The 23967-nt window shown below is 30.8% G+C and overlaps 1 protein-coding gene across 1 annotated transcript in view; it reads left to right on the top strand.

Moving 5' to 3' along the window:
- Positions 1-23967, top strand: part of LOC148276539 (WD repeat-containing protein 47-like) — a 208206-nt gene that overhangs the window by 89005 nt on the left and 95234 nt on the right. The window contains exon 5 of the mRNA XM_088234116.1: positions 15655-15703. Coding sequence (XP_088090242.1) covers positions 15655-15703 — 49 coding nt within the window. The remainder of the gene's footprint in view (positions 1-15654; positions 15704-23967) is intronic.

Raw genomic sequence — 23967 nt, 5'->3', positions numbered from 1 at the left:
TTCTTGCATTCGTATCTCGATTGTTTTGAAGAATACGACACGTTTGCATGAAGCAAACGATATCAATAAATCCCTAGAATTATCACCACGTCCATTCATTGTTAGATTAAAATAATTATGATTAGATATTAGATATGTATTGTAATGAATTTTTGCGATAATACGTACTTCGTGAATTCATTGAAAAAAAACAACGTATTCAAATCAGCTATAATTTGATTATTACTCAAGTCACAGTATTTATTTATTTTCACATAAATGGCATAAATTGCCTTTAACATTTATTGAACACAAATAATAATTAAAAAAACAAAAAATGATAAAATTGCATAACTATAACAATAGTAACAAGTAGGTAAATACACATAAGCAACTAAAAATATTAACGAAATAAATACATAAATATGAAAAAGTAAAAAAGGAAAACATTTTTAAATACAAAGAAAAGTTTAAGAATAATAATGCGAGATAAAAAAAAAAAATCAGACTTATTTTATAACTATCAAGTCCAGAAAAGGCTCCAGTGAGGCTTCAAAAAGAATTGGTTTGGAAATGAACATTCATAAAACAAAGATTATGAGTTCAACAGGACGAGACATTTTCATTAACGATAATAAAATCGAAGTGGTTGATGAATATATTTATCTAGGACACAAAGTCAAACTTGGTAAAGATAACCAGATAGCGGAGTTACCAAGAAGAAGAGGGCTAAGTTGGGCTGCTTTCGGCAAACTTAAATATATATTTGAAAATTAACAAGTCCCTATATGCTTGAAAAGACAAGTATATGAATCGTGCATATTGCCGGTGACAACATACAAACTAGAAACCATATCTATAACACAAAAAAGTAGCCAGAAATTAAAATGCACGCAACGATCCATGGAAAGACAGATGCTCGGTGTATGTCTAAGAGACAAAATAAGAAATGAAGAAATAAGGCGCCGAATTGGAGTCGTGGATATCATAGATCGTGCATCGAAAATGAAATGGCAGGGGGCAGGACACTTGGCGAGGCAAAATGATGGCAGGTGGACACCCAGAATAATAAAGTGGAGACCGTGAGCAAACAAAAGAAGTGTTGGAAGGCCACAGAAAAGATGGGTCGACGACATTGCCTCTATTGCCGGTAAAACTTGAATGATGAAAGCGGGTGATAGGAAGGAATGTAGTCGTTTGAAAGAAGCCTTTATCCAGCATTGGAGAGAATAAGGCTGCAGAAGAAGAAGAAAGAAGTCCAGAACCAAATATATCAGCCTTGTCCTCATACTGATTACCATATCTGTAAATCCTAGGGATAGGCGAGTGCATGTGATAGTTGGTCCTAGAACTAGCAGAACAAAAAGGAGATCTGTGGCGAGTATGTCGACCAGGTACACGGGAACACACCAACTCCAGCAAATCTGGACAGTCAATCAATGAATTGATCACTTTATAAAGTAATATTAGGTCAGTTAGGATTCTTCTATAGGAAAGTTTTAAAAGATTTGCTGAAGATAACAACGAGTATATTACATATTTTAAAATAATATCTGTACATTAAATGATTAACCGCGAAAGTCACATTGAACGGAATGTTTGGGAAAGCGATTTTTCTATCAACTCAATGTTTGAAACTCTATACCTTTTGAATCAAATGAGATTTTTAAATCTTTAAAGAACTTTCAATGTAAAATAATGATTTTTTATAACAATAGTACATATTTAAATATATTTAAATTGCGTACCTGGGACTATTGATGTTTTTCAATATTAAAACAATGCGGATTTCAAATTTTTATTTCAACTTTAAAAAATATTTTTATGACGAAAGTGGACTTCAGTGTTTTATTCATGTATTATTATTATTATTTATTTTATTTTGTTTTATGATTAACATAGTCTAATATATATTTACAACACAATATGTACATCTATACTTATTTTAACATTATGTATCACTATTATACACTTAATATTCCAATTTATAATATTCACTGTTTCATATGTACATTTTCATTAATTATATTCAATTTTTACACTATATATTACCTAATATTTTTCACATATATACTTTTTACATTTAATTTTAATTATATTTACATTTATTTCATTTTTTATGCTTTCTGGCATTTCCTCGAATAATTGTATTCCCTTGTACATAAGGCAGTTCTGGGACATTGCTTTTGATTTCTTTTCCAGTCTTAAATTTTTAGATCCTCTTGTTGCATAGTTTCTATGAAAGAACTCATTATTTTTTAGTTTATTTTGAAAATATCTCGGAATAATTTTGTTTATTTCATTAGAAACATTGAATTTGATTATTTGATCAATTGTCATGATATCTAGAAGTTGAATCATTTTCTTAACTTTTGTTCGTCTCCCACATCTATTGAAATATCTTACTGCGATAATTTCTCCATTTTAAACTTTAAAACGGCCAAATGTGGACTCCCGTGTTTTATTCTCTGAGGTACAGATGTAGGACTCATTAAACTCGTTAAAATAAAGACTAATATAAAATGTTATATTACTTAAATATCAATATTCACCACTAAAACACAACAGTACCTATTTAAAATCAGCTTCGTATTTCTACTTTTTAGCACTAAAATATGCATGTGGCCCAGAATTTCGATGGCATTTGCTTCTCGTAAGAAAATTATTTACTTGATTAATGTAACTTTATTTATTTTATTTATTAAAAGAAAACAAATAAATAAATATTTACAAACAAACCAAAATTATGGGCCAATTATAGTTTTCTGTACATTACTAAATACAATGTCAAAAAAATAAGAAAAAAAGCGTACCTTGAAAAAGCCACTCCGCATCATTCCACACGTAACAAATAAATAATATATTGTATCTTCGTTGACACTAAAGTTAAATTCTAATACACTTGACTAAGTATGTATGTATGTAAGGTGAGTAATATATATATTTGGATAATTTGTATAGCGCCGTTTTTGTGAATATCACCTCAAGGGCGCTGTACAATAAATAAATATCCCAGCACGTCTTGCAGCTACTGAGCGCATGGACGGTTGGAATTCTAGACCCCATTTACTAAATTTGGAAATTTCATAGTTGATAACTTTTACCCATTGAAGCTATATTACTAATCGTCTTGCAGCTACAAAGTGCATGGACGAGTGAAATTCTAGCAACTTAAATTTATACCAATGATAATACAACAAATGTACAAAAATAATCATTGAGCATAATAGTAAAGTTGCATGTCATAATTTATAATAATTATTACGTTTTTATTTTAAGGAAACCACAAACCACTGGAATTTAATATGAAATTATGTGTATTCCATTGTCTGTCCTGAATATTGGAAATGTTTATTTTTCCTAAGAATTTGATTATCACACATTTGTAGTCATATTAAAAAAATTAATTATTTTGACCAGTAGCTCAATCACAAGTAACTATCGACGTGCTAATAAGCGACGTGATAACAATTTCTCACCGTGGTTTTTTATCGTGTTCGCGATCACAATGCAACATCCGTGAACACCTGATATTAAATGTCAAAATATTTACGGTTCGCGACGTATAATCCTGCTGCGCAATCGCATATTTGAATTTCACCAGTGTAAATATGGAAAATTTTCCAAAACTGCTATTTTTATTTATTTGTTTGTTTATTATTTATCATGCTATTTATTGAATTTAGCCGGCGGTTGGAAAGCCAAATGTCAAGAAAAGCAGTCGCCATAGTAATTGTAATTTAATTTTTACTTTTTTGTATTAGATACTCCTTACTATTTTGCAAATGCAATATATTGTATTATTTTTTATAGTAAACGCAGATTTGCGTAGAAACGCACAACAACAAAACACAAACCGGCGCGATTGTTGACTTAGAGATTACACACGCGTTCACTTATGACTGCGATAACTTAAGCATGTTCATTATTGTTCATTGTGATCGCTCAAATGCTTAGCATATTTTTAAGAACGTCGACAGTTATTTGTGATTGAGCTACAGAGACATTAAAAAAAATCTAGATGTTTCTTGATAAAACTATATAGTTGATGATTTTGAACATATTATGTTCACATGTAAGTATAAATACTAAAAATTCTTATATATTATTTATAAAATATTACTTATTCACTTTATTTTATTTTTTTAAATCTGATCTGTCGACTTAGGTTTATTTCTTTATTTTTCCTAATATCTTTTCTTTTCGCCATCGTGCTTGAAGTCCTATAAAGTTGACATAAAATATTGATGATAATTTTAAATTGAATTATTGATTAAAAAAGTGTTTTTCTCACAGAAAAATTCACATCACTTAATACTAATAATGTCTCATACTCATATTTTTAACACTTTTTTTCTTATTGTGATCATCAACTTAAAAAAAACTATTTTTCAAACGATTGCCGATGTAATTATCAACTTTTATAAAATACCACATGGTAAAACTGTCCAATTTTGGAATGTAATAATTTATCCCATCACACCCTGGTACTTTAATTTCAAATTAGGCATGATCATCTTGAAATAAGGAATTTATGGATACCACATGGTATTATCACTATCAAACATTGGACCAAATAAAGTCAAAATATTAATAAAATTATTTATTGCCATATAAAGATCGACCTTTAAAACGCAGTAAAAAAGTTGAGACATTATTCTAAAAACAATTAGATTTTTTAATTTTATAACCTATATTTATAATAATACGGTCCTTATCAATGTTTCAAATATTGCGAGATAGATCAATTAATATTGATAAAAAAAAACATAAAAAGTATATTTATGTATGTAATACAATTCGCGGTTTTGTGGCTAGCGCCTCTGCCTACCATTTCAGATGTCTTTTTCAAACAAGGTTGACATAAAATGTTTTTTTAATCTGTATTATTTTAACTCCCATAATTCTTAGTCCCTGGGCTCCGATTACAATGGGAAGTTAACATTTATCTTCAATTTTATCTAAACGAATAAGAAGAAGAATGCCCAATGTAGACGATCTGCTACATACCGATAATCGGTGTATAAAAGTGATTTCAAACATGTAACATACATACTAGCTATTATATTTTTTTAATTCGCCACCAGGGCCCCGATTACAATAGAAAGTTCACATTTATTTTCAATTTTATCTACAAAAAAAATTTAGTTTCTGTATAAAAAGCAGAATATGCATACATTTTTTTAAAACATGTTCAATTATAGGTTACCGGTGAAGATTCTTTAAATGTTCGTGCAAATATACAGTCGAAGATAACTCTGTTAACTTCCCATTGTAATCGGGACCTTGGACTGGTATCGGAAGCGCATGATTGAATTGAATTCATCTTGACTTGAATTATATTGTAATGAGATAAAATACCTACTTATTTATTTAGTTATAAACGAAATATATAATACATACACGGTTTGTTTGACCAATAATAATTCTTTATTTCATCCCCTCTAACAGACTCCTTTGAACTGGGCTTATTTTTAAAGCAAATAATTATATAAATTTTTCCCAAGTTTGTACAATTTATTATTAAAGTCTATGCGTCAACATGGTTTCCTTTACATTTGTGGGACATCAATAAAACACAGGCGCAAGCTTATGAATTTTTTTTATTAAATTTATTTCTGTTACTTTTTGTTTATGTACAAAATATCTCTTTTTTAAGTACTTTTCACTATCTTCACCGATGTCTCTCAAATAATGGTATGTGTCTACTTTTTTCGAGGGGCATTTTTTCTTGGTAATTAAGATGGAGATTTTTAATACTAATATTTTCCTAAATAATATTAAGAACTAGAAAGGTTCCTATAGCTTTGGATGGCGGAAGACCCCTGGTCTACGTTTTTGACAATATATCGACCAGTTTTCAAATATTCTTTCATGTAAATGTTCCATTCAACATAATTTCATGTCCTCCTAGTCGTCAAATGGTCAGCGCGTTTGGCTTGCTATGAAAAAAAAAGATATCTGAATAGGCACTGGTTCTGGTTCTATTTCTCACGTAACTGTGGGTATTTTCCATCTGCCTGGGCACGAAGAAAAGTGGAGTTTGTTGTTCATAATGTTGTTTCGTGTTTTTCTTATGTGTTTTTCGTCTATCAGACCGATTCAATTATACAAATTATTCGTTCGCCTACCATTCTCGGGTTCTGGATTCAATTCCTGGCAGGTAGACGTGCTATTAAACTGCAATATTTCATTGTTCCTGGCACCTGAAGCGTAGGACTGATCAACTTACCTTCATTATTTGGTTTACAAATGCAGTGCCCTATGCACCACTGGGTGCGGAAAGGAGAATGATGTTAATGTTTGGCCTTACTAGGTTAAGTGTGGAGGTAATCAAACGGAAGCCACAGCTACTGAAACTACGTTTGTTGTATTTCACCTTTGTTATCACGTGTGACGTAATGGATGAGCTCTTTGTTTACTCTGTTGTCGTTATGTTACTACTTTATGTTAATAAATCCATTATTTATCATATACATAGATAAACAAACATATAATGTCTTCAACTTCCCGTGAATCCCTACTCGTATATACCTATGTGTATGTATCTACTGTACCAATTACTAAGACTCAACGTTTAAAAGTGATTTTTTAAATCAAGTTATAAAATTATGTTCATACTGTTACAATAATCATTTTAAAAAAATTGCATGACTTAGTTTTGATAAATCACGTTATTTTTTAGTTTTAGATATTCACTTTTTCATATTTTTATTTTTAAAAAAGCCAATCAACAGGCTTGTTAAAGTCCTAATAGATTGGCATTGATGATATATAATACATTGAATTAACTTAACCTAAACAATCTAAGATTCTATTTAAATGTACAATAGGTATAGTTGTGGCATGATCTAGGTATACATGGCAAGTGTGTCATCTGAAGTCAGGAGTGTTAACACCACTTGCTTCTTGAATCTTCGTCTTTTCTATAGGAACACATCGCCGGAACACTGTTCTGAGGATCCTTGGCAAAGGGGAAAAGAATCCGACGTTGGTTCTAAAATTTCCCACGGTAAAGACAGTATTGATACTCAAATTACTGTGATGTACTTTGAGATTATCTTAGCAAGGATATCATATGCATCTATATAGTTAGATATAATTTTGTGCAAGAATATTAAACCAGCCAAAACCCTTCTGAATTATAAACTTAAAATGTGAAAGTATTCTAGACGGTGATAATAGTTCATAATAAGTTATCAATCATTTCTTAATATAAAACTATTTTTAAAAATTACGTTAAACCGATTCAATCTACATTTTTTTCAAAAGAATTATAAGCGTTCTTATAATTTCCCTTAATATTTCAGTTTTAGTGGCCATTTTTAACGAGTTGTAAATAACTCACTTTGAGAAATTAGAAAACAAGTTGGGGTAGAGTGGGGTTCTACCCTCGGGCCTCTGATTTGTGAGTCCGCAACACGTGACCACAACCCGACTCAATGAACATTATTATTAGTGCATTAAGTTCAAGCACGTTACGAACATATGATTTATACGATGTAATTGCATTTTTCGGGCATTTGAATGCCTTAGATATTCGCAAAATAAAACCACAGATTTTAGATGCTCTGATGAAGGTGGAAATCTATGTGATGGTTGAATTTATGTTATTCTTAGTTATCCTAAGATCTCTGGGCCTCAATTATGAACGCTTTCTTTATCTGAACACATCGAGACGATATACTTAACTTCTGTACTATCTATATCTACCTCGGTATGTTCTACCTACTTGTCATATCGACATCATATGAACGTAGTTATGCAGAAAGCAGCCAGTCCACAATTTAAAAAAAAATAGATATTGATGTTATCGGATGCAGTAAGGTCAATTCTATGCTCTGCTAAAAACAGCCAGACCGCTTTTTTACAAAAACAAGTTTTAATCAAACAAACAAACAAACAAACCATCACGCCGTTTCCCCGTAAGGGTAGGCAGAGAGGATAGAACGCCACAACACTCTATCTTTGCATACAGATCTCGCTTCCTCTACATTCATACATCTTCTCATGCACGCGCGCCGATTATTCCGACTTTTGACATGTCCATCTTTAAGTATTTGTTGGATTTTGTCATGCCATGTCTTTATCGGTCTTCCTCTATTTCTGCATCCATCAACATTCGCATTGTAAATAAGAATCACCTTCTGAAAATGGTATCAATCACAAAAACGGTATTTCTCAATTTGCAGAAAACACCCACGGCACTAGAAAATCTCAACGAATTTAAAAATCATTAAAACTGGTCAAATTCATAATGAAATTCTTGTTAAAAAAAAAAACTAATGTATTCCTTGTTTATCATTCGTTAAAGCCAAAAACATTCCAACTGTTGTAAAGATTTGTTTATTCACTCTTTTCACAAAAGTGCTATTATCTCAGTTTCACTTTTCTATGGCTGGCTGCTTTCTGCATAACTACGTTCATATGATCGTATAGAACAAATGAATGACCCCGACAATATAGTCCGCGTTCCTTACATCATTAACATTTAAAATAGTTCTCATTTATATTTTAAATAGGCTTCTGTTATAAAAAGTGCCCACTTCAAAGCGATTATAAACTCCAATAAATCCCAATTCAAGCAAAAAATTCTCGCTTGAACCTGATTTTTATATGACTTAAGAATTACCAAGACGGTGTACTTAACGATCGTCTGTATTCATCGCAATATTGATTGAAATAGTACGCGAACCATGAATCACAGTTGAAACATTTTACTTGTTATTTTTCCAGACCGTTTTCAATGGCCGGACTTTTTTTTTCCTCTAATGTCTAAAACCCATGCACGTTTTGAATTCGGCGTAGTATTTTTGTTTTGTACTAATGACAGAGTTCCTGTGTCCTAATGAGGTATGTATGGATGCGTGATGGTAATAATTAGCTAAGTTAGTTGAAAGTTTTAATTTGTTTATATTTTGCCATAGTAACAATCGCATCCGAGGGTTGAACTGTTACTATTGATCTCTTTACCTCGCGTGGACGTCTTAATCAAATCCTTGTAATTATTGTGGAGCACGTAATCAATGAAATGTTTTGAAGTGGTATAAGCATCTTTATTAGTATCATCACGATAATTTGTTTTTATTAGCGGTAAGGCCCGGCCCATACCTACCATTGTATAATTAACATTTTGCATGCTTTTTTTGCAATGAGGAACTTCAGCCCTACGGGAAATTGGATACAAAAAATGTTTTCTTACGCGGGGAAAACTTAGAGCATTAAATTGTACGGCAAAGTTTCTTGAAAATATACAGAAAAAATATTTTTTTTTTTTTTATAAAAACGCACTATTTTAAATGACGTCACTGGTGCATGTGAATCAACCTATGATCTGAGAGCTATGGAAGATTTCCGGTCTGCTTGTCGCTTCTGGACCAATAGGAAGAACTGAATGAGAATAAGCGGAAATGAACCTCTGACGTCACACGCGGAGTTGTTTCAGAAATACAAAACTTTAAAAAATCGTAGCGCCGATAATACGATATGTAAAAATTAAAAAAAAAAATTGACTTAGTTTAACAGTCTATTAACAAATAAAAAATTTGAAAAAAAACACCGAACTTCCTCATTGCCATGTTATATATTTATTTTTAAATTTAATATTAATCCTTTTTTAAAATTCGTAATTATATTGAATGTTTTCATGCTAAAAGCACTTGTGTATTCAATATGAGTTGCGACGCAATATAATACACTTATTAAAAAATAAATAAATTTACGTTTAAATCACTAACTTTGTGGTTATTCATTATATAATTAAAATAAAAACATACTCAAAACTTTGTTGAATGAACTACCTGGAGAAAGAAGAAGTATAAAAAATGGAAAAATTGTTTTCAGTGTTGCCCAGTACGTGATTTGGTTCGGCCGAATGAATCTCACACGCACGATAAAGGTTTCGGCTCTTTTACTTCACAAAAGTAAACCGATGGAAGAGTTGAGGAAATGTGGATGTTCGAACATAGGCAGAATGGTGAATGTTACAGTGTGTTAAGTGCCCACTTAAACCAGCCAATGGCAGGTCATAAGCCCTATAAATGCCTAGACTATTTCTTTCTCAAAAATGTTCCTCTCTGTTGCATCAAATTTAATAACAAAAACAGTTTGTTTCTGACCAAATGGTATTTTTTTAATTACCGATCGGTACACAAAAATCTGGACGTAATCGAAATATTGTTGATTCAATAAACCAATATAAAAAAAAGTAAAATTTAAAAGTGTCTTCGGGCGTTCTTCATATTCTGGGCATGATACATAAAGCCATCTTAGTTTCTTTAAATTGTTTTAAAAGATTTAAAAAAAAAAAAAATTATGTGTTTAAAACATTTATTAATCAACCACGTTCACTTGTTATTTTTTTTAATTATCCATATACTAATATTACAAATGCGAAAGTGTTTGTTTGTCAGTTTATGTTACTTTTATTTTTATTTTTTTTACTTCTGCTCTGGTTTCTGAAATGTAGGATTGATTTTTCATGCTAAATTTAAGTTAATCATTCCATTGCTAATTAGAGTCGTAGGTAGAGAGGGAGTGTAATGCATTTTTTTTATATGTAAAACATAATTATACATTGATAGTTAACAAGGAATTGCTGTTAAATACTGAGAAAACAATGTCGCTTTAGCTGTGAAACCGTAATAGATTAACAAAACATTGCGGTTTGAGTTGAAACCTCATCACATGAATTTAAAATAAAAAGTATGAGTGTCTTTAAGAGACTGGCTAGAAAGCCTCACGAGATATTTAAGTTTAATTTTGTTTCAAATTTTGTAAAATTATTATATTTTCTTATGTTCTTGAACTGAACGGTTTGGGTAGGCAGGAAGAAATTGCAATATGCCCGATTTTATGTAAATTGTTAAATAAATAAATATGTGAACTTTTAAACTTTTAAATAATAGTTTCCGCAAAGCTTATAATTAATAAATACTAACATAAATGACTCCTAATTTATTTTAAATTTAACTTCATGATTTAATTTAAACTACAGTTTACTTACACCATCCAATTTACATCCTATTAATTTTGAAATTTCAGTTCAGAAAAAAATCGTGATAAAAATTGCTACTGCACATGCTTTGCTTTTTGAGGTTATTTTGTTTAATACTAGCATATTACAACAGAGATGAAGAACGTAATATAGAAGTCTAGGCATCTACAGGGCCTTTGACCTGTAATTGGCTGTTTTAAGTGGCCATTTTACACACAACACAACATTCACCATTCTGCCCAAATTTGAAAATCTATATTCCTTCGATTCTGTCATCTCTTGGTGTTTGTGAAGTTAAAGAGCTGAAACCTTTATTTATGTGTCTAAAGTGGCCACTTAAACCAGCCAATGACAGATCATAAGTCCTGTAGATACCTAGACTTCTATATTACCTTCTATAAAATGTCCTTCATCTCTGTTGTAATATGTTAGTATAAGCAACTCCTCAGAGAATTGAATCCAGTCCTCGTCTACAAAAATTTGGACAAACTCAAAATATTGTTTAGTCATCTTCAGAGCTCGTCCTTTTTTGGCTGTCATTTTTAACACCATAGTGGTGTAAATATAAAAATCAGGTAGCTTACTGGGACAAATATTTTGTTAATGTCACTTTTATTTACAAAACGTATATCAATATTGTGGCAATCCCGGGCATGAGTGACGCATCGTTACTCGTTACAAACGGAGACAGTTAAAATTAACACCCGAAGCGTGTTAACTAGGCATACCCAAATGGTAAATAAACAAGATTATTTCAACATATTACAACAGAGATGAATAACATTTAATTAGAAGGTAGTATAGAAGCCCAGGCATCTACAGGGCTTATGACCTGTCAATGGCTGGGTTAAGTGGCCACTTTACACACTGTGTAACATTTACCATTCTGCCCATATTTGAGCATTTATATTCCTTCAATTCTTTCATCTGTTGATATTTATGAAGTTAAAGAGCTGAAACCTTTATTAATGCGGGTGAGATTCGTCTAATTGAATTATTTCACCTACATACTAGGCAACGCATTAAAATAATATTTTTTCAATTTCTATACTTCTTCATGGACCAGGTAGATTTATCATCAATATTTTGAGTTTGTCCAAATTTTTGTAGACAAGGACTGGATTCAACTCCCTGGGAGCGCCCTGTAGATGCCTAAGCTTCTATATTACCTTCTCTTAAATGTTTTTCATCTCTGTTGTAATATGTTAATATAAACAGCTCCCAGGGAGTTGAATCCAGTCATTGTCTACAAAAATTTGGACAAACTCAAAATATTGATGATTATATCAATTTTTTTTTGGGTTTTCGGCTGACGTTCATTCATTGACGTTTTTGCTTTATTTTAATTTTTATATTTTTGAGCTCTGTTATTTTCTAGGACAAACATCCTCGTCGTTCTCCTAACCCACACCTTGTGGTGCATAGGGAACCATATTGGTGCTCTAGTCGCCTCGTATCTCGATCATTTATTTATTCTTTACCTTTATTTATAATACCCTTTCAATAAATTTGATATTTCATGTCGACCTTACCGGGAATCGATCCTCGTCCTTGTGCGTGGTTAGCAAACACAGCGCCCTATTTTTATAAGAAAAAAAAAATATTTTGGAAAAACGTTTTCAGAAATATAAATATAATGTTGATTCTACATTTTGTTCAGAGAATGTACCTACCCCTGAATGTCCCCAGTCGGCGATTGAAATCGTACTCTTCATTTTGTCTTTCAACCTTCAATAATAATATGGCGCACTATAATGCATTATCATGTGTGTTAATATTATGTAATTATGTAAAAGTAATGCTGATATTTTTATATCTTCTTTATTTTATTTATATTTTCCCTTTCCGCACCTAATGGTGCATAGGGCACTGCACTGGTACAACAATCGTAGCGTATCTTGATCATTTTTGTTACATGAAGATAAGATGATCAGTCTTACGCTTCAGGTACCAGTCCAGGGACTACGAAATATTCTAGTGTGAAAACACCCTTTTAAATAAATATTTCGTATCAACCATGTCGGGAATCGAACCCGAGACCTCTTGCATGGCAGGCTAACGCGCTGACCATTACACCACGAGGCCGACAAAATTATATTTATATATTTAAAAATACATTGATTAATTACAGGAGAACTGTAACGCTAAGTATTAAATCAAATAGTCCCTTATGTTAGTTAGGTAAAATAATTTGTAATAAACTGTAAGTATTATTTAGCGTCATAAATTTCATAATTTTTAATTAAGCTAGTCAATTATAGGAACAAAATAAATATTCAATTTTTCTTTGACTTATTTGCGCATGTTATGTTCACATATAATTGATGAACAATATCTAAACGTAACAAATCGTGATTATTATACCAATGTCGTATGTATTGTTTATTGTTTTTCAAAATGTGAACCATAATAAATAAATCAATAGTTACATGCTATGGAGAAAATTCAAAATATCATACAAGATTGGAAATAAAGAAAGCCGCAAGGTGAAGAAGTTCAGATAAAGTAAAGCGGAGAAAGAGCGGTTTTTATTATGGAATCGATTAGTTCGGAATTAACTTTTGATAAATTACAAAACTTCTTGTTAACAATATCTAAATGAGAACGCAGCAGGTACTTTAAAAGCGAGAGAGAGAAAACTTAAGGTAAGGAAAGTACATTCTAATTTCAAATGCAGAGAATAACCCGAAGGTGAAGACAATAGAATGTACTTTCCTCACCTTAAGGCTTGTCTCTGCATACGGGTATTAGAGCAACTGCAATAAATAAATGAGTTGTTTTCTGGCAATGGATGACATATTTTTTCAATGTAGTTATGATGATGAGTCGTTAGCATCTTTCTCCTTTTTTGTGTGGTGACATAATTTTGCATTTTAGTCTGATGCGGACATCTTCGTTTTAAATTTAGTAATTGAACTCTGACCTCGGATTGCTTATTAAGATGAGCGCTTTATGCGTAACGAACTGCAATTAATTATGCAGTGGAATACAGTGATATGGAATGTTAGCGGTCTAATAAGCATGCAGAATTGCGTACAGCATGCTACTTGGGAATAAAGAAGGGCGTGCTCTGTATCGTATCGTCAGTTTCCGATGTCGGACACAATGACGTTACAAATATTTTATGAAATAAAGGTTACATAGTATTTATAAAATATTAATTTGACTAAATTTACTGTATATAAAAGCGGTTGAATGCATTGGTATTAATTGATTGGGGCGAAAATTGAAAACTATTCAGTAAGCTGCTTTTTGTGCGCCACTAAATTATTACATTAAATTATATGTACAAATCGACCGAAATATCTTACCCCGATAATTTTCTGGTATAATATCATTATAGTTGATTAAAATATCATAAAGAAAACTCAGTTTAAAATTTTAAATACGTAATGTCGTACAACTAAGTAATTCATCAATTTCGACATATTAATACTGATACGAATTGATATTCGATATTGATATTCGATTGATATCAAAATTATTCATTTACCATCGAATACTCGCCATGGAGTTCGATTGACGCTTGTTTCAAAATTATTTAAAATTATTTTTAAATAAAAGTTACAATGATCTGTAGTGTGATGATTATATTTCTAAATTTTTAATCGTGGATATAAACATGCTTAATTGAAAATAATAGCCGGCTTTACTGTTGTGTTATAAGTAGGACGGAAGAGTTCATTAAGACAACGGCGAAGTGAGAAATTCAGTTAGTGATTATTCGGCTGTTGAAATAAGGGTTAAAGATGTATCACAAGACACATCTACACCCCCCTTCGCGCTTGTCAAGGCTTTTTCCTGAAAAGGAACCCCTAAAACACCTCCCCAGCTGTCCGAAATCCACGTAAGCAAACATTCTGGTGTTTTTTTTTTTTACATGTTACTTATGAATTTCTATAAGAGAAGTTATCTGTGCGAATTGGACTATTTTTCAATAAAAATAGTTCAATTTACACAGATAACCTCTATTTTAGTAATTAATATCAATATGGAGATTTATATTTCCATGTTTTATTGCTTGTTTAATGATTGTTTTATTATGCATAAATAAATATGTATTAAATTAATTCCACATTACTGTAGGTGTTATGTATATTATATACTTAAAAGTACACATAGTGGTTTTTATGCAGTGTAAATGGACATTACTAATTACAAATCCCGCCGATAATTAGTTTTGCTTGCATCGTTTTGTATCGTAATTATCGTAAATGTATTGTACTGTATTGTATCGTTGTCATTTTTTTAATTGACTCACTGAAAACATAATGTAGACCAGATTATAAATAAATATTGTTCCAACAGTTTTTCACATAACTTCAGGCCAAGTCATTTTTATTTTTACGTTAATTACCAACCCTAAGGATAATCGTTTTGTATTTATTATAACTTTAATATAATAAGATTTTATAAGTTATCAGTTCGTTACTGCGTATACAGTATATCCCTTTAAATATTTGTCACCCTTATATTTTGTTTGTATTTTTTTGAATTGATTATACTTCTGAGTAAAATGTCGTTTTCGTGGATTGTTCTTTTTGTAAGTTGTAAGGATGCTTTTTTTTTTAAACTCAGAAATGTAAATGACTCAGCATATAAATGTTGAATTATGTGCGATTTTTTACATAACTTACCAGATTTTAAGTTGTTTACCTAATGTTTTTTTTTATTTACAGAAATGGAAAGCTGCCTGAAAATTCCAATGCTGACTACGACCAAGTTCAGGTGAGTTATTCTTTGATAACAAAAATCATCGTTAAGTTATGTCATTTCCTGTCTTCATATTTAAATCGCGGTGTATTTTCTGGGTGATATTACTCGATTACGTCTCTCAGTTGAAAATAAGTTAATTATATTATAAGGTATTTATATTTAGCTATACAAACCCTTCTTAATATCAACATGAAGGTCGTGTTTTTATATATAACTATGAAACATTTAAATAATCCCCTTATCAATTTATCTTATCAAAGCATTTTATTGAAATTTAAACTTAAGCCTATACAATGTTAAACGCGCGTTAGTTTTAAATATAATTTTCTTTATTCATATTATTTTATTACCTGTATTATATTTTGCATATTTGTAAATTAATTGGCTTACTGTATACGTAGCAATATCAAAATCATATAAATTCAATATAATCTGTTCAAAAAAAGTTCTTAAAGTACCTTTTGTATAAGTTCCAAATTTCTAACCCACGTTCAAATTCAAATTACGAGCAACTTCTAACTCTTTTTCATTTTTATTATCTGATAAAACGCCGCGTTGTTTTCGATATAAAATTTCTGTATAAAATATTAAACTACAAAGTAGATACTAACCTCCTAAATAAAATACAAATAAATGCGGGGTTGAGAACACTCAGACATCGGGAAATATTTAAACTACCTTTGTTTTCAAATAATGCTACATACCACATACCTATGGCCCGCATGTGTCGGGAATTTAATATATGCTGCCGAAACAATAAAATTGACATTTTTCATGATACTCTCTCAGCTTTTGCGAATAATCTCTTAGGAATAAATCTTATTCAATAAGTTCACACGTACAACTTATTTTTTATTGCATTGTATCCTGTATAACAAAATATGTATTACAACTTAATATATAAATCTATTTTGTGTAATTCTATAATTGAAGATATATATGCATGTAAAATTGTATCGACGAATGCTTTCAAATTTTATGTTTTCTAGTATGTATCTTTGTTGAATTACCTATTAAAATAAAATAAAAATAAAATAAAATAAAGTAGCTCATATGTTCATAAAAATTTAATGTTCGTTAGTTCAATTTAATTTGATTTAAGCTGAAAATATAAAAGTCGGTACTAAATTAATATTGACGCTTAAAATATATGTTTTATCACTACTATTTACAATAAACAAAAGTAACACGTGTTATTTTCATTTAGTTTGTCAGTTTGATCTGGATTTTTATTACTTTATCCCAAAATAGACTGAATTCGATCTACAAAAAAAACATGAAAATCGCGCATTAATGTTTTTATCTGTTTTCAATGATTCGGGTTTTGCTTTTTTTATATTACATATTTAATTTCGGAATTTGTTGAAAATATTTTTTTCTCCTGTCGTCTCAGTTCGACTCGGTTTCAATCTTTTTGGTGTCTTCTATCTTTAACAGTAACTACGCCACGTTTACTTCTCGGAAAAACATTTTTCAAATCAAACAGCAAAATCACTATGCAGGTATTACGGACGTTTTTATTCCACATTATAATTGTCTATTAAGCGTTTCTCTGTCAAGTCGTGAGCTGTTATGCCTACCACAGTCGCTAGTGTTCACTAAAAACCCACTTGTTCTCTAAATCATTTGAATAAATCCGTAGCACGTGACAACAAAATAAATTATTTTAATTAAATTACAAATTTAAAAGCTTCAATTAAATTAACTTAACAATAGAATCACCATGTAAAGTGCCCTTGAGGTATTTTATTACGAAAATGGCGCTCTATAAGTTATCCATAATTATTATTATTATTATTATACTTGATGTGGGCGAAAAATTTTCCGCGGAAAATTATTATCTCAATATTACCTGCAAGATTATTTCCTATAATCTTTAACAATTAAGGTAAATAATATCCAATCTCGTCATTCTTGTCGCTCTTGGGCGTATTTTTTTCCAATAGTTATATGTTGTATCCATTTACTATTAATTGACGTCATTCGGTTCGATTATTAACACCTACTTCTGGGTTTATTTATTCTATTTTAATCGAGAAACTTGGGATTAACAAAATAAATTAAAAATAAGTACAAGTTTGAAATATACAACACAACCCTGGACAAGTGTTTTCGGTTCGATGGCTTTTTTCAGATAAAAATCCTGATTAAAAGAATAACGTGCTTATAATTGCGATTGGCGCATTTTTTGGGTCCGAGTTAAATGCCTGGCCAGGTCTACTTAAAACATTTGTTCAAAAGTTAATTTTTGACTCCAATATTTCATTTCCTCAGGAGGAAGCATAAACCTTACATTTAGGTAAAAGATGATCATTTGGTGTCCCTATCAAATCAAATTTAATAAACTTCAAAAATAGTTATTTTATTAACTTTGAAAAATTGGTTTAAGTAGGTTATATTTTACGTTTTAAAAAATCCTGTTGTAATAACTACAATAAAACGAATATTTAGAAAAGACTTTTAGATGCATTCTACCATAGTGATTTAATAACAAAATAGTGATATTTAATTTATGTATTTGTTATGAAAATGCCGACTACGCGAAAGGCCGGCGTAATATTTAAAATGTTTTTACGTCGGTTTTTATTGTTAATTTATCGAAAAACAAACCTCCGGAAAAATTATTTCATTCAGCGAAACGTTTTAGTCGCGACACAAACCTTTTCCACGCTAGTTCAATCTTCGTTGCATAGATGTCGCTCCACTCACAAATATTAAGGAATCTGTAAAGTTGGCGTGTTTTTTTTGTTTTTTTATTACATTTTCTTACCACTTATATTTTTGATATTAAACAAACATTATGTTTATATAAATGTGCATTCTTCAATACTTTCATTTTATACACGTTTATTTACTAAATATAATAAAATTATACCACTTCCTAAATGACGATCCAGTAAATGAAGTCATTTTTATTGATAAATTTAGGCATAATCATTTCTTCGAATTTATCAGAATATACATAATGTTTCCTTTTTATGTCCACATATCACCGATCATTTTTATTTCCTGTAAATAAATGTTAATTTGGCATTTTGTCAGTTACGGGTGACGATTGACAATATTTTAACCTTTAATTTGTAATTTAAACTGCAGTTCAACTGAATCGTCATCATCATCATATCCCTTTCCGCCACAGTGGTGCGTAGGGTACTGCATTTATAAACATTATGCAGCGTATTTCGATTAATTTTTACATCAAGGAAAAGGTGTCAGCTCTTTTAATTCATAAAATTCAACACATGGAAGAGTATATTTTTTTTTTCATACATTTTCAAGGAACTTCACTGTACAATTTAATGCTCTAATTTTTACCGCGGGTAAGAATACATTTTTTTAAATAATTTTTTTCCCATTGGGCCGAACTTCCTCATTGACTATTTGGTAACATCAAAATTTCTGTACAAAATTGTGTATGTATATTTGTATAAAGATTTGAAGTATCTTCGTCGGCAACCTGTAATTTAATGTTACAAAAGGTTTGTTTTTATGGATATTCAATTAAAAATAACATGTATTACAATGTTAACTTCCCATTGTAATAGAGGCCTAGATCTTTCTAAAATTTATTAGGGGGTAGTCGGGTAAAACGTACGAAAAATCAGGAAATCAGACGATTTTGCCATTTTAAAACTAACGTTTTTTAAAAATCGCGCAGTAATAAAAACATAAATTAGAATAAAAACAATAATTTTAGAAGACATTTCCATTAAAAAATATACTTAACACGTTTTACTTAACCAAAATATTTTTTTTTCGAACGGCAGATTACGCCATTTCAAATTTAGACTAAAATTTGAAGCGACGATACTTATATAAAGACTAATACCCGTATGCAGAGACAAAACTTAAGGTGAGAAAAGTACATTCTAATCTCAAATGCAGAGAATAACCCGAAGGTGAAGACAATAGAATGTACTTTCCTCACCTTAAGGTTTGTCTCTGCATACGGGTATAAGTATTGAACTATTTTTTTGATGAATTAAAGGTAACAAATTGAAGATGAAAGTGGCTGAAGCCAAATTTTAATTTTTTGGTTTTGAAAAGAAATATAAGCATTTTAAATCACATATTTTTTTGTCACATTTTCCTTTATTTCTGTGTAAAATTATGCCTTCGTTAATACTTTAAAAAAAAATGTCATTGTATATTTTAGTTGAAACCCTTTTTTATAGAATTGGATTACCTTTTTTTAAGAAAATAATTCTGGTAGTAATATTTAATTTCTAACAATTCAGTTTTTATTACCTTCATACCTGCCCTTACCGGTAGTATATTTTTAATAGAAATTCATTTTAAAATTATTTTTTTACGCATAGTGCAAATTGGACGATTAAACCAACCAATGACTGGTCATAAGCCTCGTAAATGCCTAGACATTTTTTTTCTTTCTAGAATTTTCTGCATCTCAACTGTAAAATGTGTATCGTAATCATTCCTTTGGGGGTTAAATAAATGCAATCCTTGCCTACATTAAAAAAAATATTGTTGATTAACAAAGACTTTTCAGAATCATTTGAAAGTCTAATAGACTTAAAATATGTTTTTAGGTCCTTGATGATTTAGTTATTCGATTTATTTATCGTAGGCGTTTCGTATTATTCAATAATATGGCATTTAAATCGTCGTTTCGAAGGCGGACACACAAAATTTATTAGTCTTTTGTATACGTCATAATACAATTATTATGAAATGCATGAAGTTGTGAATTAGTCGTGAAATATGCATTATTTTATTGAATATCTTATGTAAAACACGTCTACTTTCTAAAATTATTGAATCCCATATTTTAGGTATTATTATGAACATTCTTATAAAACTCCGAAGAACAAACTGTAAATTTTGTATATTTCGTAATTTTTCAAAATATGGTAAATCAAGGTTTATATATTACATCATATAGACTTGGGAACAAAAATCATGTTGGTATATTTTATTTTGGCCAAAAAGCGCTAATATTTGATGATTTTTGTTTTTAAATTCCGTTATTTTTCAAAACGATCTAATTCAGATATGATTGTAAAGAAAGTAGTTTTTAAAAAACGATTCCTGAAATAGGAAAATAATCCTACGATCCAATTATAACGATCTTTTAAGTACTGATTGCATTTTTCGTTATTTTAATACCATCTTTGTATAGAATCTCGTCCATCGTCAATACAGGTTACGTTTCTAATATTAAAAATAATCACGTCATTTATCATCCCCCTTTCGCATCCTAATAGTGCATTAGGCACTGCACGCAAATCGCAGAGTACCTCAATAATTTTGGTTCCGTGAAGGTAATCTGTCTTACGCTTCAGATCCAGGACTATGAAATATTCCAGTGTAAAAACTATTTTTAAATAAATATTTCGTGTCAACCATCTTGAAAATTGAACCGAGACCTCTTGCACGGTATGCTATCGCGCTAATCACTACACCATGAGGCCGATTCGCGTCAATATGTTTTATTATTTATTATATATGTGTCCAGGCGGATGAAGAATACAGTTATGTTTGTGAAATAGCCCCAGAACCCTGGACGAGTGTTTTCGACGCGATTGCTGCTCTCGGGTAAAAATCCTGGAATTTTAATTGGAGTAGAGTTAAGTCCGCCTCCTTGTGCAAAGACGCGTTCGGCTACCATTCTTGAGGTCCTGGTTTCAAATCCCGGCAGGGTGGATGGACGTGAAATATTGATTACAAAGGTATTTTGAACTGCAATATTTAATTGTTCCTAGACTGCATTCGCACTGCATTGGTAAACCACATGCAGCTTTGTTGGGTCAACTGTTGCATCAAGGTAATATAATTAGGATTACACTGCTGGTGCCAGTCCAGGAACAATGAAATATTTTATTTCAAACAACCTTTAAAATCAATTTCACGTCCACCCTGTCAGGAATCGAACCCAGGACCTAGAGAATGATAGGCGAACTCGCCAACCACAGCAGGACAAGGCGGTCATATCTCCACTCAATTTCCTTACTCGGGGTTTTTTACCTGAAAGCAGCCATCGAGTCGAAAACACTCGTCCGGGGTTCCGGTTCTATTTCACACACACAAATTTATTCGTCATCCGTCTGGACATGGAGAGAAAAACGAACTGCGAACTCTGCTATAATACATATCGCTAGCCCAAAGCAACAGTGAGATATCTCTAAAGAACATTTTCTGGTATTATCGGACTTTGAGGCCTGACTGAATTAAATTATGTAAAGTCGATTATGAATACTATATTTTCACATAGGTCAATTATCTAACTTCGATTTTTTATTATTTGAAAACAGATTTTTTTTTCCTACATATCTGCATATGTATCTCAAAATGAGATATTTCGGGTTTATCTCATTGTTGCTTTGGGCTAGAAATATATCTTGTTAAATTTATTCAATTAACATGAATATGTAGCTTTCAACGGGGCTGGTTCATTTGGCTATTTAAAATGGGAAACTCTACCTTGATATAAACTTTTTTCGCGTTGTTTTACACATGTGATTCTCATCATTCTTTTTAAATATTAAAATCACACCTACCTCTTCGGGCAGTCCATAATAAATTGCAATAAATTTTCCTTTAGACGTGTATCGATTGTATAAATATTTTATTATATGTGTTAATTATAGCGCATAACTCGATTGATTTATTAAATTCCAAGATTGAAGGCGAACATCTCAACGATTTAATATAAAACAATCAACCATGGAATATTTATTCTAGTGATTTATTGCCACTCATATTTTCAAAATATTTATGAAACATGATACTGTTTAAGTTCTGCATTAAATTATGTCAGAAATGTTAACTACATGAATTATTCCTAATTTGTCTCAATTAGTGAAGAATACAATTTCTATATACCTACTTATTTCTAAAAAATAAATTCATCTTTATCCCTCTCCGTGAACAATGAGATATTGCAGTTCCTTTGAAATAAATATTGCCCGCCCGCCCTGCCAGAAATCAAACCTAGGACTTCCAGAATGGTAGGCGAACACGTCAATCACTAACGAGACGGATTTACCTGCACTCGATTTCCTTTTTAAGGATTTTTACTCGAGAGCAGCCATCGAGTCTAAATATCTTGTCCGAGGTTCCGGTTCTACTTCACACACACACTCAATTGTACTCTTCATACGTCTGGACGCAGAGAAAAAATATCGCAAATGAATATGTGATAACATATAAATACTTAAAATTCTGAAATTATTTTTTTCCGAATTTATTAAAATATTTACCGTTCTAAAATTTGTAGATGTTTGAAGTCTAACACAAAATCCATGTAAAGTTTATGTAATGTCAGAAAATATTTTAAGTTTTCCAAATATTTTATTTTACGCTTATTTAAGAAATTATAAACCAATTATTTTTAATTGGTAACTTGTATTTAAATATAAGTTATTATATCATTACAATGGAATTCCATCAAGAATTGTCTATAAGCAACTTAAATCATATCAAATTAAATAGTTTTTGTATAATGTTACTCGATTTTCAAATTTATTTCTGAAGCGCTAACATTATGGTTATTAACTAATGGTATACGATATATTCACGAGCATGTAAGACTTTGAGCTAAACCATGTCAATCAATCTTCATCCCACACTGTTTGAGTGGCGAAGAGATATATGAAAAGCCGGACGATCTATCCCAAAGAATTCTAAGTTGGGTGACGAATCGACTAATCTACACAGTCTGGACATTGCAACAGAGATGGGACAACACTTAAAGCGTTTAGTATTTTCAAAATGCATGTAAGGTTTTTCTTAGTTCTACGTTTCTCTAATGAAGACAGATTAAGAGATTGTTATATTTCACAATATGAATAATATACTATTAAAATAAGAACGCTTTGTTTTTAATAACGTATTACTTATTCAATTGCCTACCTGTTTCTGAGCTAGACGTGCTCACTTATCGAGGTGAATAAACAATGAGTGGTCAAAAACAAAATGTTTTTATTTTAATTGCATGCTTTTATTCTTGTCTATATGCGATTTTTACTTTTCTGAGAGGTCATTGTCGAACTGGGATTTTTCTTCGTAAAATTAGCTCTAAACAAGAACAGTAGTACATCGTGAGAATATCAAATCACGCCTGATTTCACAATTACACAATTAAAATTTATATCCACAAAGATGCTCAGTGTTACTGAAATACCGCCGACTTTTTGTTACAATATGCTTTGTGAGATTTTCTAACTAGTTGTTCAACTTGCACTAGCATTTTAAAAGAACGATTGTTTTCAATGTCTAATATTATTGCAGTTTGCAAACATCAACGAAAAATTACG

Source organism: Micrasema longulum, unplaced genomic scaffold (genome assembly GCF_059751315.1).
Source record: "Micrasema longulum isolate JH-2025_06_02 unplaced genomic scaffold, ASM5975131v1 h1tg001205l, whole genome shotgun sequence".
Lineage (NCBI taxonomy): Eukaryota > Metazoa > Arthropoda > Insecta > Trichoptera > Brachycentridae > Micrasema > Micrasema longulum.
The sequence above is the reverse complement of the archived record's forward strand: the minus strand, read 5'-3'. Positions and strand labels throughout refer to the sequence as shown.